Raw genomic sequence first — 15,441 nt, forward strand, 5'->3', positions numbered from 1 at the left:
GCTCCCGTAGACAGAAATTGATATGATGCTGGCCTGCTGTGACCAATTACAAGGCTGTAAAGACGAGTGCCATGTAAGACAACAAATGGTAAGCAACCGGCGGGCTTTAAGCCCACTGTAAGATTACAATAGTCTTGAAGTTGTCTAGCCGAGACCTAAAAAAAGATATTGTTAGATCAAAGGGCAGAGAAGGTATGAGAAAGCCAAAGGAAACAGAAGCCGGAGCACCACCCCAACAACAGCACAGTAGCGTGACAACATTGGGGAAGAGTTTGGCTAGAGAAGCAGAGGCAGCTGAGACAACTCCCTCGTCTTAGAAAACAATGAGTCACCTGTCAGAGGTACCAACTCCCATGAAGAAGACCAAAGACTAAACAAGCATTGGCAGGGCCAAAAGGTTTCACCTTTGCAAAATGTATTGTTTTTTCAATGTTTTTTAGACATGTTACACAGCAGCGTGAGCTGCTGTGCAGCAAGTTTTAAAATAAAAAAAATAAAGCACCATGACACGCATAGTGTTGATCGCATCATAGCATTTTGTCTACCTTTAGGAGATCCTCCACAGCAGCTTGCAATGCTGTGTAACATGCATAAAAAAAATTGACAAAACCAACAGATTTTGTAGAGGCGTGTATTTGCCAATGCCTTCTAGACGTTACGGAGCAGCGCTAGGTGCTGTGCAGCGTTTTAAAGTTTAAATAAAGCAGAATGTGGAATGGGAGTGGTCTGGCATTGCTGCCTGTAGAAAGTCTAGGATTGCCGTCTAGTCTGGATTCTGGTCCTCCTAGAGAAAGGCGGAGGTGGAGGTATTGGGGAAGGATCAGGGTGCAATTAAACAACAGAACTAAAACCAAACAGAACAAAACTGAATCTGCTCCTAGTCAGTCCACAAAGAATTTGTGGTTTCCAGGAACCACCGCAGGAATTCTATACTGACTGATATCCCAAGTACAACCATAACGCCTTAAAGGCAGATACAGACACATAGGGGCATATTTATACTCCGTTTGCGCCGAATTTGCGTCGTTTTTTTCGACGCAAATTCGGTGCAAAACTAACGCCATATTTATACTTTGGCGTTAGACGCGTCTAGCGCCAAAGTATGAGGAATGAGCGTCATTTTTTTGCGTGAACGCCTTCCTTGCGTTAATGAGATGCAAGGTAGGCGTTCCCGTCTAAAAAAATGACTGCGACGCAAATGCGTCGTATTTATACTCCCGGGCAAAAATCACGCCCGGGAGTGGGCGGGGCAAAAAACCCCGCATTTGCGCCTCTTTTTAACGCCTGGGTCAGGGCAGGCGTTAAAGGACCTGTGGGCTCAAAAAGCTGCCCTCCCATGCCCCCAGGGACCCCCCCCTGCCAGCCTTGCCCACCCCAGGAGGACACCCAAGGATGGAGGGACCCATCCCAGGGACATTCAGGTAAGTATAATTTTTTTTTTTTTTTAATATTTTGTTTTGGCATAGGGGGGCCTGATTTGTGCCCCCCTACATGCCACAATGCCCAATGAGCATGCCCAGGGGACATAAGTCCCCTGGGCATGGCCATTGGGCAAGGGGGCATGACTCCTGTCTTTACTAAGACAGGAGTCATGTAAATGGCGTCTGGGCGTCGTTAAAAATGGCGCAAATCGGGTTGAGGCGATTTTTTTGCCTCAACCTGACTTGCCCCATTTTAAGACACCCTAACGCCATTTTCCCCAACGCTGGCGCTGCCTGGTGTACGCGCTAAACTTTTTGACGCTAAACTGCGTTAGCGCAGTTTAGCGTCAAAAAGTATAAATACGGGCCATAGTGCACAACAATAACAGTGCTCCCATTGCACAGACGATTACTGCGGCTGCTGTTACCACCGGGTTTTAATTGAAAGTACAGTAGCATATGCCACCCACAAAGCTATCGACCTTGTATTATGCAGCAAAAATGCTAATGTTAAATAGAACGAAATGGTTGTAAAAAAGACAATATTTTTGCTTGAAGATCGACGTTTTCGCAAAGCAAAGTCAATTTGCCAGACTTTCTTCCATGTAGAATCAACTACTTACTCATTTAAGGAATTTTCCCCTTTACCTTTATCCATTTGAAAAACCAGGGAATTCTTTTTCTTTGCTATTTGTTAAGCTGCATATTTGGACCACGTGTTTATTATATGCAATACTTTTAGTATACTCCAGAATTATCCTCGAATAATATAACTGTCAAACAATTATCTGTGTATATTTTACTGCATTTTTAAAATAAAATTCGCACATTTCCTGTTGTTGATCTTCAAAGAGAACAGCAGTCAGCCACATTTTCGTCTCCACCACATAAAAAATTAGAAAAAATGAAAAAGCATCGGTGTAGCACATGTATAAATTACCTTAGTTTTTGTGCTGTTATCTTCGGTCTGTGGTTCAGGAAAACCTGTTCTTTCTGGAATGGGGAAATATCTTCATTAATAAATTGAGGTTTGTTTTTTCTCAACAAACAAGTGAATGAGAATACTTCATGGCAGACAAGAAGATGTGTTCATCTGTCCAGGAGTAAGTAAGTTGAGGCTGCTTTAATAAACTAAGCTGGGTAGAGTTTAGTAAAACCACACCAATTTAGCTACATATTTAATAACTATAATATACAAGTCTACCATACAGAGAGCGTTAAGGAATGATGGACACATATGTTGTGAATTACCAAGCTGATTACCGAAGGCACAGTGAGCTTCTGTTCTTATCTGTGAACTTACGCTCTTCACAATTTCCTGCATGGATACATGAAGTTGAGGTGCAGGGACCCCATGCATGTTTCTTGAAAATTGAACAATTACTGAAAATGCAAATAGGTCTGGCTTATAACTATGGGCATGATCACGATCTTGGTGGATGGAGTTCTCCGTCACAAACATGACAGATATTCCGCCCGCCATATTACAATCTTCACAGGATATAAGGGGATCGTAATAGGGCAGATGAGATATATTCGTCACGTTTTGTGACAGAGTAACTCCACCCATCAAGATCATAATCAGGCCCTAAGTGCCTTTTCACTCATTGGCGAGTGTAGGCAGTCAATAACTAATCATGCAGGCACTCTGTCAGTCATTTCTGTACTCATGCATCCATCCACCCACTGGGGCATTCTTATACATACCCACGTACCCACACACTATAAGACTCGTACACAAATTGAGCAAGCATAAGCAAAATAAATAGAAAGTAGAAATAAAAAAGCATACCTCTTCGTAAATATGGTGGATGTAAACTTGCAATAAAAAATACATTTAAGCATAGCAGCAATCATCGATCTTGCAATGGTGTTGTATGTAATGTAACATGGTTTTAAAGTGCCAAAATGACCACCACACTTAGACTCAGCAGGGTGGCCATCTTAAAATTATGCAACGGAGATACACTATGGTCAATACTAATATAAGATAGCCACCTGGGTTAGAAGCAGTGCACCCAACCTTGCACTGCACTCGGCCTTCGCCCGTGAGTGTCAGGGGTTGCCAGCAGGGCCTGACCTGCAGCCAGACCCTACGGCCAACCCTCTTAACATCCCAACCCCACACTGCGCACAGCACTTTGGCCGTGTGTGGCGGGAGCTGTCTGCAGCCTGTCTCTCTGGGTGTCAGAATAGGTGTAACAGGGTGTATTTGGGGATGAGAGTGGCTTTGAGAGTCTCTGTTTGGGTGTGAAAGTGCGTGCATCAGTGTCTTAGTGGCTGCATCAGTGTCTGCGCAGATCTGTGAGTGGGTGCATGAGGGTGTCAGTGGGTCTGTGAGTGGCTGTATGAAAGTCTGAGTGGGTCTGTGAGTAGGTGGGTGAGTGTCTCAATGGGTCTGTGAGTGGGTCTGTAAGGGTCTGAGTGGGGCTATGAGTGGGTGCACGAGACTCTGAGTGGGTCTGTGAGTGGGTGCGTGAGTGTCCGAGTTAGTATGTGAGCAGGTGCGAGAGTGTCTGAGTGGGTGTGTGAGTGGGAGAAAGAGATTGAAAGAGAGAGTGAGAGTGAAAGAGAAATATTTTTTTTTGGCTTTGATGGATGATATACTTAGAGTAAAATCACCTTTCAGTATGAGCCTTTAACATTGGCAGTTGAAAAAAAATAAAGGAGGGAAATGACTCCGGACACAACTGGAGTCGAACCCTCAACTCTCAGTGTGAAAGCCTCTCACTGTAACCATTGGGCTATTTTTTTTGTTTAAAAATAGCCTTTTTATTTCCCTTTGTGGGCCATCTGGGACCACGGGGGAGCCTCAAGGCCTCCCCCGCTGTCCCTGCCGAATTGTTTTTTTACATTTATTTTTTGTCCTTTACAGGCTATCTGCGACTGTGGGGGTGGGGGGGCTCAAAGCCTCCCCTGCGGTCCCAGTCGGCCCCCGCCTCCTGCATGAGCAGGCATTGCTCCAGCAAGCAGGTAGCTGCTTTTCATAGCAGCTCTCTGCTTCCTGGAGCAATGTTTTCATCTGTCTACCCTGCATACATTATCTGCGTGCAGGGAAGACAGATGAAAACTCCGCTTTCTGACAGGGAGGCCTGTTTGACTGGTCCCCCTGTCAGAAAGTGCAGTTATATTTGCTGTGACTTGGCTGCAGCTGCCAAAGCTGCAGCCAAGCCACAGCAAACAGCAATGTCCCGGGGGTGGACACCCCAGGACATAGCAGGAGCTGGCCCTGGGGGATGATGGTCCCCAGGGCCATCCGTGGCTCCTCAAGGGGGGCCATGCTGCCCCCTCCAACGAAAAGCGCCCCGGGGAGGCGGTGGTCCCTTGGGCCTGGGGGTCTGAAATGGACCCCCTTCACTTTTTTATTATAGGCCTGGGTAGGCAGTGGTCACCGGGGCTACCCGGGGGGGAGGAGGGAGGCTGAGCGGCACACCGCATACAATATGATAAATGCCCTGGGGAGGTGGTGGTTCCCAGGGCTGCAGGGAGACCGCATGGCTCCTCATGCATCCCATAAACCTTAAGCCCCAGAGAGGTGGGCGTCCCCAGGGCGTGCAAACCACCCAGCACATTTTTTATATATCACCCCGGGGAGGTGACTGTACCCGGGGGTATGGAGGTGGGGCCGAGCACCCCCGTTACAAATAAATAACACCCCCAGTACTTGACCCACCCGGGGGTTTAAAAAACACGAAGTGCGGGAGAACGCAATGTATTGATTTCTTTTTTAAAATTTTGCTGGATCCGCCGTGAAACACTGCAGATTTGTTTAAAAAAATGCTTTTTAGACCTGTCGTGGGTCCCAAAGCTAAGGGGTCAGGGTGTTCATACCCTGGCCCCTTTTGTTTTTTTAATTCAGTTTTTTTCTGGGACTTGGCTTCAGCGAGTCCCAAGATGGCTGCCACTTCCTTGTTAAAGTGTTGGCAGCCAATCAGATCTCAGCAAGAGATTGGGAGGGGTTAAGAATCCTCTGCATGCCTATATATACAAATTTGGATTTCCTGACATTTCTCAAAAACTACTGAATGGATATAAACCAAATAATAAAAAGGAAAAAATGTCTCTTTCTGTATTAAGAGCTCCCTTTCTGCCATATTTGGTGTAATTCCGTCCAGCAGTTTTGGCGCTATCGCTGTTCAAAATCCCTATTGAAAAATTAAAGGGAAAAAAGTGTTTTGGGATCTCCCCTTTTCTCAGCCCCAGCTTCATGGATCACCCTGAAACTTTCCACACAGCAGCCTAAATGAGGGTCGTATTTAAAAAATAAAATGTGAAGATTCATCAAACTGCACAAAGGTTATTACCAAAATAAAAAACACTCTTTCTATAGAAACTAGGTCCTAACTATAACCACTTAGTGGACACCGCCACTGCGTAATATATATACATATATAAATAAAAATGTGTAATGTTTTAATGAATGTTTTTGATTATAAGTGCCTGACGTATAACTAATCTTATCAGGCCCCTCCAAAAGAGGGTGTAGCACGGATTATCACAATACAAATCGTCTAAGGCCAAGATTTGTCAAAAGGAGAAATCAGCACCACCACCTATGCCTACACAGAGAATCTGTGTGATTCCATGTAACAAAATACCCCATCTGCAGACATTTCTGGGTTGAATAACAATCCACTTTCAAAGGCCTATTGGCTTTACCACCTTTGTTACATTGTTTCATAATACATACATCATACAACTTACTTATGCCTGCTACCCCTCTTGGTGTACAGGCCATCAACCAAGGCTCTCCAGCTATCTCTGTCCTGGGATTTTCTTTCAACCTGACATCAGGTCTAACTGCTCTCCTTGCAGTCAGCCTTGAGACCAGGTGTTTCTTGGCTTTCTTCTTTTTCTTTTCCCTTGAGGGCTCCAGGTGAGGGAATGCCTGGTAGAGTTTGATGTGGGCTTGTGGAGGGTGTGATCTATCCAGCCCCAGAGTCTTTTCAAGATTTCTTCATGAGCAGGTAGTTGGAAAATCTGCTGCCATTGGTCGTTGTTGCAGATGGTGTTTGGCCAGCATACTTAGAGGATTTTCCTCAGACAGGAGTTGATGAAGGTCTAGACTTTGTTGGTGGTGGTCACTGTTGTCCTCCAAGTTTCTTCTCCATACAGAAGGAACAATTTTACATTAGTGTTAAAATAGTCTGACCTTGGTATCAAGCATTTGGTCCATGAAGCTCCAGATCCTCTATAGCTGAATGAAAGCAGCCATTGCTTTGCTGATTCTTCCCTTGAGGTTGGTGCCTGTACCACCCTGCTTGTCTATGACACTGCCAAGGTAGGTGAAGGCCTCAACCTGTTCCAGTACATCTCCTGCAAGAGTGAATGCAGTTGTGCTGGCAGTGTTAGCCTTCAGAATCTTGTTTTTCCCCTGTGGATGTTGAGGCCAAGTTGTGCTGATTTGGCTGCCACATTGTCAGTCTTCTCTTGCATCTGCAGATGGGTATGGGAGAGCAGGGCCATGTCATCTGCAAAGTCCAGGTCACCGAGCTGCATCCAAGGTGTCCACTGGATCCCATTTCTTTTCCTTCCTGTAGATGTCTTCATGATCCAGTCTATGCTTAGCAGGAAGAGAAAGGGCGAGAGTAAACAACCTGGACAGGCTACGGTCCTCATTTGGAAAGCTTCTGTAAGTGGTCCTCCATGGACTATCTGGCAGGTCATTCCCTTGTAAGAGGTATTGAAGAGGAGAATACAGTGGCTGTCAAAGAAGCAGGTCACTAGAGCATCCCTCAGCTTTGGACACATCTGTACATGGAAGACCTCTAGTATTGAAATACAACAAAGAGCGACATGGTGTAACAGCCTGTAATTATAGTAAATGCTTGTTCTTACTGGTATTGTTAGGGCACAGTGCACATCCTCTCCAAATGCGGCAGCATTAGCAGGGAGCATCAGTGTAATTAATAAGTCTAACTCTGTAGTGCGCTGGACCCAAACTGCGTTGGAGTTAAGGCAAAGCTGCAGAGCTACCCAAGGGAAAAGGGAGGCAGCACAGGCAGGGATATCGCCCCATCAGCGGCAGAGGTGGCAGGTGCAAGGGTATTCAGGAGCAGGCACAAGGGTGCTCTTGCACCAGGCGAACTCTGCAACTGAGCTGCAAACAGAAATGAGATGCAGCAAGTAGGGTAAGGAGCCAGAGGATTGGGACTGGGCTTAGTGAATCAAAGGGCTACAACACCCTAAAAGTCGTTGAGAAGGGAAATAGATACTCAACAAGGAGCATTCCCATGGAAGGGCGGAAGGGCACTCTGAGCTGTCCCAAACAAACCTTTCAGCAAGTAACACCGACTGTAATAACAAAGGTAAGGTCGGGCGCTGAGACTACAACATCCCTTGAAAGCACCCAGATTTCTAAAGGTGTGCCCTTGATACCCTTAAAGAACAACTGGGGTTCTGGATTACAAAAGTGTTCCAATATTGATCCCTGGAAAATGAAAATCACCCCTTCACTAAGGTTTTTCTTTAAGGTACTGCAGAAAATAGTAAATCTGAGGGAGGCTGCTAAAGAATCAGGGCTGGGGCCAATTGAGAAGACTGAGGCGGGAAAGGCTGATATCTTAGAGCATCATCCAAGACTAGAGGAGTTGGCAAGCAGAGGGGAATTGAGGCAAGCTGACAGCATATATCATATATTAGAGAAGTTGGAGGGAGAGGAGAGGAGGGAGGAGGGAGGATCCCAATGCTACAGAACAACCTCAGGTACCCGTTGGCACCCCATCTATGGATAGTCTCCAGGCCCCCTCAAACTCTGCAGTTGCAGCTGCCATCGAACAGTCAGTTACAACATCACTTGAGTCAATGATAGCAGCTTTGTCAACTGAAATAAAAAATAGATTTGGTATCTCCGAATCAAATCAAAGAGAAATACAAGGGTTGTGTGAAGTACTCAAGAAAAAGGTTGACTCCTTGGCAGCTAGGACTCAGGTACTATGAGATACAGTGACAGAGCCAAAAGAGACGATGGAAAAAATATAAAGCAGAGATCTAAGCATTGAGGCTTAGCGAACTCGACTACCAGGAGAAGTTAGAGACTCTGGAGAATAATTCAAGAAGCAACAACTTAAGAATTTTGAATGTTCCCAAAGGGGTGGAACGGGAAGATCTAAAGGCCTATGTGGTAAATTTGATAAAGTCAGGGACACAAATACAAGACAGTGAGGAAGATATTGCTAAGGATATTCAAACAATCCATAAATATCCATTTAGAAGAAACCCCAATAAAAACAAACCCCAAAAGATCTTTTTGAATTGCAATACTTATGCTTTGAAAGAGAGGATCCTCTTTAAAGCTTTTTAGTTGAAAGCACTGAGGGAACACCCTGGGGAAGTGCATCCAATCCACATACTGTTGGGGCATAGCTGCTGCAGATATTTAATCCTAAACTCCTCCTGGATGATCTTGTTGACCAAGATTGCTCAAATTTATCAGATGCTTGTCTCTTACTACCCAGACACCCTTGAGGCCTTCTGACAGGCCTGGGAGGCTGGTGTAAGAATATCAGAGAGTAAGGATTTGACGGAGGCACTGGGCATGCCCAGGAGCGCAGCCATTACAGCCCGGCTGGTCCAGCTTAAATACATGCATAGGGTGTGTTATTTGCATTGTCGACTATAGAGGATGGGTGTGATTGCCTCTTCTGCTTGTCTTGTGTGCAAAACTTCTTTTGAGAGGTGTAACATCATGTATGGCTGAGGTTCAGGTTTGGTGAATCTCGATGGACCCGAAACGTATTCTTCTTCATGTCTCAGACACGCTAGGGGGCAATACAAACTATCCTTGCTGTTTCTTGGTTTGACTCTGGGAAAGCAGGATATACAGAGGCAGTGGAAGGCGGTGGCCCCCTGTCCCTTGCTGTGTGGAAGAGTGGCCTGGACTATTGTGTGCTTCTAGAGGTGGCAGTGTATAAAGACAGGGGGGGCCCACAGAAACACACAACAGTATGGTAGGCATAGGCAGATTATAGGGGATATGGTGTTGGAACCCATCCATTTTATAGGGCATAATCTGGAGGATGACACATACCAGGCTGCGGGATAGGGTAGACCACAGAGGTTATGACATGGGAAAGAGGCCTTCAGGCTTTTTTAATTATTTGTTTTATACTGAAACTATGGAAAAGGGGATGTGGCTCGACTGTGCTATGCAGGTGCATGTTTTACCTATATATACACTTACATATACATTTGTTGTCATATGAATTGTTGGCCGGCAGGCTATATGTCTTTGGAAACAGCAATAAAATCTGTTTGAAAAAAAAAGAAACTGCTGAGAGCAAATAGGTTTTCATTCAAGATCAGTTCTGATATCTCTCATGCCACCCTGAACAGGCAAGGGGAACTGATGAAGCGAACAGATGAGTTCACAAATTTAGGGGCTACCACCCAGTTTTGATTTCCAACTTGTGTTATGCACAATAATAAAATGCATAAGTTAAGGGGCCCTAGAGAAGCAGATGAGCTGTTGGAATTAAAAAGGGTGATCTAACATAAGAGTAAGGTACTGGGCTAACACAACAAATCTACAAGACAAAAATATAGACGTATGTTAACCTATAATTTAGGATGCATGTCTCTTGGATTCTTCCTTTTTTGTTCCTTTTTTCTTATTTGTGTATATCAGATCACACAGGGGCACTAAAAAAAAAAAGGATTACCGACATTCTATGTGGAAGCAGGGGAGGGTTCTCCATGAGAGGGAGCAACAAAAGGTCAGGGGAATTGGGTGCCCAGGGTGGGGAGCACTGGGTAAAAAAAAAAAAAAAAAAAAAAAAAAAGCTTTCTAAAACCTCAGCTAGCAAATAATATTTTCTGCCAAAGTTTTCATATGTCGGGTGAGCCATTGCATTAGAGACGCAATAGTGCCAATACAAATATTTTCGTGGAACATTAATGGTCTGCGTACAAAAGGGAGATGGGGAAAGATCCTATAATATCTAAGGTATTCACATGCACATATTATTTTGCAGGAAACCCATTTGACCAAGGCAGAATGCTTATAACAGATAGTGTGTACAGGCCAGAGCACTACCACTAAAGAGGTGGCAATCTTGGTAAAGAAGCAGGTGAATGCATCTATTAAAGACAGTGTAACAAACAAATCAGGAAGGTGGACAATCACCAAGTTCCAAGTATATGACCAGAATTTAATGCTAGTGGGCATTATGGTCTGAATATTGATGATATTGAGCCCCTAAAGACGATTTTCCTCAATGATTTAAACTTTATTTATCCTATCATAATGGCCGATGATTCTAATGCACTAATGGACAATATTTTGGAGAGATCAGTCAAAAGAAGGTTGATAATTGCCATTAAAACGCAAGCATACATTAAAACCATGATGGGACAACTAGGACTATGTGATGTATGGAGAGACAGAGCAGGCATAGTACAGGATTACACTTTTCATAATAAAAATTATGGTCACTTTTCCAGGAATAAATATTTTTGATAGACCAGGACATAAGAGAGGAAATCCAGGAAATCAAGTATGTGGCAGCACCTCTGTCAGGCCACACTGCTATAGCATCAAAGTTCAAGCCCATTTGTAATCCCAAATCAAGAAGATGGAATCAAGATTGCACTGCTAAATCAGGATTTGGTTAACAACCTTCATTTGTAGACAGGGGAATACCTTAAATTCAACTTAGGTACTGCTCCTTTGGCAGTGGTATGGGACTCACTAAAGGCTTTCTTAAGGGGAAAGATCCCCACTCTATCAGGGTTAGGAACAGGAGGTAAAAAAAATGAGGTTGAAACCTTGGAGTCCGAAATGAGGAACCTAGAGGGGCTATTGGCAGTACAGCTAAAGACCAAGGAGGCTCCAGTGTTAAAGAATAGGCTACGTAAACTAAGAGAGCAGCTGAGAGCACGACTGGAGGTCAGAATGAGAAAGAGACAAGAAGTGAATAAACTAGACCCATTCGACTATGGGGAGAATCATGAGAAGCTACTTGCATTGAAGGCTAAAGCAGTAAGGAATATAATTAGGGAAATAAAATGTGGAGTGATGGGCCTAAACCTAACCAGTAGCAAGGATATACAGAAAGCTTTCCATGGTTTTTTGCAGACCTGTATACCTGAGGAGGTGAGTAATCAATGGATAGGTGTAGATTTCCCACCTAAGCTTGGAAATTATGACCAGCTTGCTCTGAATGATTGCATTAGCCAGGCAGAAGTAAAGGGGGTTATTAGGTCAGGTAAAGGGAGTAAAGCTGCAGGCCCTTATGGCCTGCCAGTGGAGACATACAAAGCACTGGGCGATTCAGTTCTACTGATAATGCCAATGCTATTTGAGGAGATTTTTGAGGAAGGGAATCAGTTACCGCAATCATGGAATGAGGCCAAAGTTACATTAATTTAGAAACCAGGAAAAATCCTCCCATCTGTGAATCCTACAGACCCACTTCACGCTTAAACAGTGAATATAAAATATTCACAAAGATCTTAGCAGAGAGGTTCATTAGAGTAATTGGCAGGCTGTTGCATAACGATCAGAAGGGTTTTGTAAGGGGAATCTCCTTGCATGAATTAACATATGGCCTCAACGGCTCAATCAATCTGGCCACTACCCTCAATATCCCATTAGCAGTTCTAACGTTAGATGCTCCAAAAGCCCTGGACAGGATAAACTGGACATATTTGGGTACCATCTGGCGAAATGTTTTTGTAGAGCTGTTGCGCTTGATCTATTAGGCGCCCTCGGCAAGAATTCTGGTAAATGGAAGTCTCCCTTCAGCTTTCAAAATAACTAGAGTCATGAGGCAAGGGTGCTCGCTTTCCCCTTTATTATTTAACCTTTACATTGAGCCTCTGGCATGAAGGTTCAGGAAAGAGCCTTCCATTCCCCTTTCATCTGCAACGGGTGGGAGAAAAAAGTCTCCGTGCATGGTGAAAATCTCATGGTATACACCTCTAACCTACCTAGGATATTCAGTTAATGCTGAAAAAACGAGGTTATGGTCTGGAACCAGGGTAGGGACACTGATCTAATCAAGAACAAGGTGAAATACCTGGGCCTAAAGACCTAGATGAGATCCCTGAAGCAAACTTTGCCACAGTCCTAACAGAAACGAGAAGACTGATGAAGGGTTGGGCTCACCTTCCATTGAAGGTTTTTGGCAGAAGGGTGGTCATCCTGCCCAAATTCACTTTTCTCTTTAATACAATACCCTTGCACTTTAAGAAGGACAGGACAGACAAATTTCAACAAACTATGAACGTTTTCATTTGGGCCTTTAGCGGTGCAATGATATTGTGGAAGAAGCTCCGCAGAAAGATGAATAAGGGTGGCCTGTGTGACATGCAGTACTATGCTTGGGCATTTCAGCTGAAAAAGACTAGAATGCTCTTTAATAGCCCAGATGGTTTGCAGATTAGTTCAATGTTCAAAGCCATTTTAAAAGAGGTCGGGTGTCAATGGCCACTTCTTGTTCAAATTTGGGGATACAAAGTACTATAAGAAGATGAGGTTAAAAAGATTACAAGCAATGGCCTGGGTGTGATCCTGTATGAGAAGTGTTTTGAAGCAGTAGCATCACAGTAGTTTTACCACTATTTGGGACTCCCCGGGTTCCCCGCAGTGTGTTAAAGATAAAGTGGCATTCTCAATTAAGTCAGCAGGCATTCAAACATGGGGCCATCTTACAGTGGATGGAAAGCTACTCCCATGGGATAAGCTATATGTGGCGATGGATGGAAAAATTTCTAGGTTTAAGTACTTCAAGTTAAAATGTTGGATCCAGAGCTTGAGATTTGAAGTGGGGACAACAAACCAGCTGGAAGAACAGCTGATGCAAAAACTGCCAGGAAAGAAGGAAGTGTCATTATGATAGTGGGAGCTGTTGGATATTGTGGATGGAGTCTATCGGAGGAGCTCTGAGGAGAATACTTTCCGGTTATGCAACTACAAAATCTCAGCCTAATTATTTTTGGGGCAGCAGAGTGGCCAGTAAGTTTGAATAGCAGCAAGAGCAAGTTGCTTTTCAATATGATTTTATTGGCTCGAAGGAAAATATGCAGGAAGTGGGTAGCCGATGTCCCCCTCACCTGTGCCGACTGGCTTAATGCAGATTCCTATATATCCAAAATATATTTTGCTGATGAGATGTCTAAGGCGAATAAGTTCTGGCTTCACTTTATGAAGTGGATGGGTTGGAATGGGTGGTAAATCTGGCAGAAAGACAATGGGGTCATACATTTCCGATGATTACACATATCGCTGTTTTGTTTTATGAAATGAAGCCCTTGGACCATGGTAACCTGAAGGAAAATAAATACCTGTGCGGTCATCCCCACAAAGAAAGAGCATTCTACAGGAAAAATTGGGGTTCCGTTTGGAGCCCGAGGTAAATAAAAAATAAAAAAAATAAAAAGAAAAATAGTTTTTTCGATGATTGTCTGACACACTGTAGTGGCGGAGGAGTTTCCAAAGGATCTATCTGTCCATGCTGCTGAATGCCTTCTCATAGTGGATGAATTTGACATAGAAGAGGAAGTATCTGTCCACGTTGTAGAATGCCTTCTCATAGACTATGAAGTTGATATAAAGGGGGTGAGCCTTATTCCAATGATGCACAATAATGATGCATAGTATTGCAATGTGGTCTGTGTAGGATCTGTGTTTGCAGAAGCCAGCTTGCTGGCCTTGCAACTGAGTGTCGACTTCTTCCTTCATTCTGTTCAAAATGACTCTGTTGAACACTTTGCCTGAGGATGATAGAAGAGTTGTCCCTCTGTAGTTTGCACAGTAATTCATATCACCTTTCTTGGGGATCTTAATGAGATATCCCTCCTTCTAGTCTGATGGCACCTTTTGCTCTTCCCAGATCTTTCCAAACATGGGGTAGAGCATGTCTACTGGCGTTTCAATGCCTGCCTTCAGTAATTCTGCAGGAATGTTGTCAGGTCCTACTGCCTTCCCATTTCTCAGATGTTTGATAGCTTGCAGTATTTCTTCCTTGATTGGTCTGCTACAGTCGATTGGCAAGCCCTTGACAACTGGCTATATGTCTGATGGACACTGTGGCATGGGCTGTTTCAGCAGTTCTTCAACGTGCTCCACCCATCTTCATTGTTGGCCTTCGTTACCCATTTTTGTCTTCCCAGCTTTGTCTTCAATATGTCTTTCTGCCTTGTTGTATCTGCAGGAGGGTTTCCTTGTTATGTTGTAGCATTTTTTAAAGTTTCCATGGCTTGCTCCTTCCTGGGTTTTAGGCTTATGTGGCAAGAGCATGGATGAATCTTGACTTATCTGGTCTTAAGCTTTTCTTCGCTTTCTTGTTGGTTTTGGTGTGCTCACCTTGAGATTTTGCTTTTCCTGATCTTCTTTGGCTGGTGTTGACTGCAGCTTTCTTTTCTATTCTCCATTGGATTTTGCAGAGAGTCTCGTAGCTTCTGGCAGGTTGATGTCACTGTTTCTTTGATCTTCTCTCACTGACTTTCTACTGGGGCTCCGTCATCCTCTAGCTCTTGCAGGACTTGAAAATTGTTACTGACGGTGACTGAGTATTTACTCAGTTTCTGTGCATCTTTGAGGAGGGCAAAGTGATAATGCTGGTATTGATTTTTCAGTTCTATCCATCCTTTCTTCAGCTTTAGCATAGCCATGACAAGGTGATGGTCTGACACCACGTTTGCTCCTCTAATCACTCTCACATCCTGCAGGGACCTCCTGAACTTCTTAGCAATGCAGACACAGTTGATCTGATTCTCTGTTGAATGATTTGGTGACACTCATGTTGCCTTGTGTATTCTTTTGTGAGGGAATACACCACCGCCTATCACCAGACTGTTCAGGGCACAAAGATCTGCAAGTATTTCACCATTCTTATTCATGTCATCGAGGCCATGGGTGCCCATGGCTTCTTCATACCTAGGGTTGTCGCTTCCAGTCTTGGCAGTGAGACATTCCCCATCAGTATGGTGATGTCTCACTCAAGGCATTTTTCCGGGACGGACTGGAGTCGGTTGTAAGACTGTTCTTTTTCCTCTTTTTGCTGTCATTTGTAGATGT

At 44.1% G+C, this 15,441-nt stretch overlaps 1 protein-coding gene and 1 long non-coding RNA gene across 2 annotated transcripts in view; one reads left to right on the top strand and one right to left on the bottom strand.

Annotated features, from left to right (window-relative positions):
* The window catches only part of HOATZ (HOATZ cilia and flagella associated protein), a 152,753-nt gene that overhangs the window by 44,686 nt on the left and 92,626 nt on the right, over positions 1-15,441 (bottom strand). Inside the window, exon 5 of the mRNA XM_069225013.1 lies at positions 2,362-2,414. Within this exon, the coding sequence (XP_069081114.1) occupies positions 2,362-2,414 (53 nt within the window). The remainder of the gene's footprint in view (positions 1-2,361; positions 2,415-15,441) is intronic.
* LOC138285284 (uncharacterized) overlaps positions 1-15,441 on the top strand; it is a 227,285-nt gene that overhangs the window by 9,671 nt on the left and 202,173 nt on the right. The gene's annotated exons all lie outside the window — the stretch shown is intronic.

This window comes from Pleurodeles waltl, chromosome 3_1 (assembly GCF_031143425.1).
Source record: "Pleurodeles waltl isolate 20211129_DDA chromosome 3_1, aPleWal1.hap1.20221129, whole genome shotgun sequence".
NCBI lineage: Eukaryota > Metazoa > Chordata > Amphibia > Caudata > Salamandridae > Pleurodeles > Pleurodeles waltl.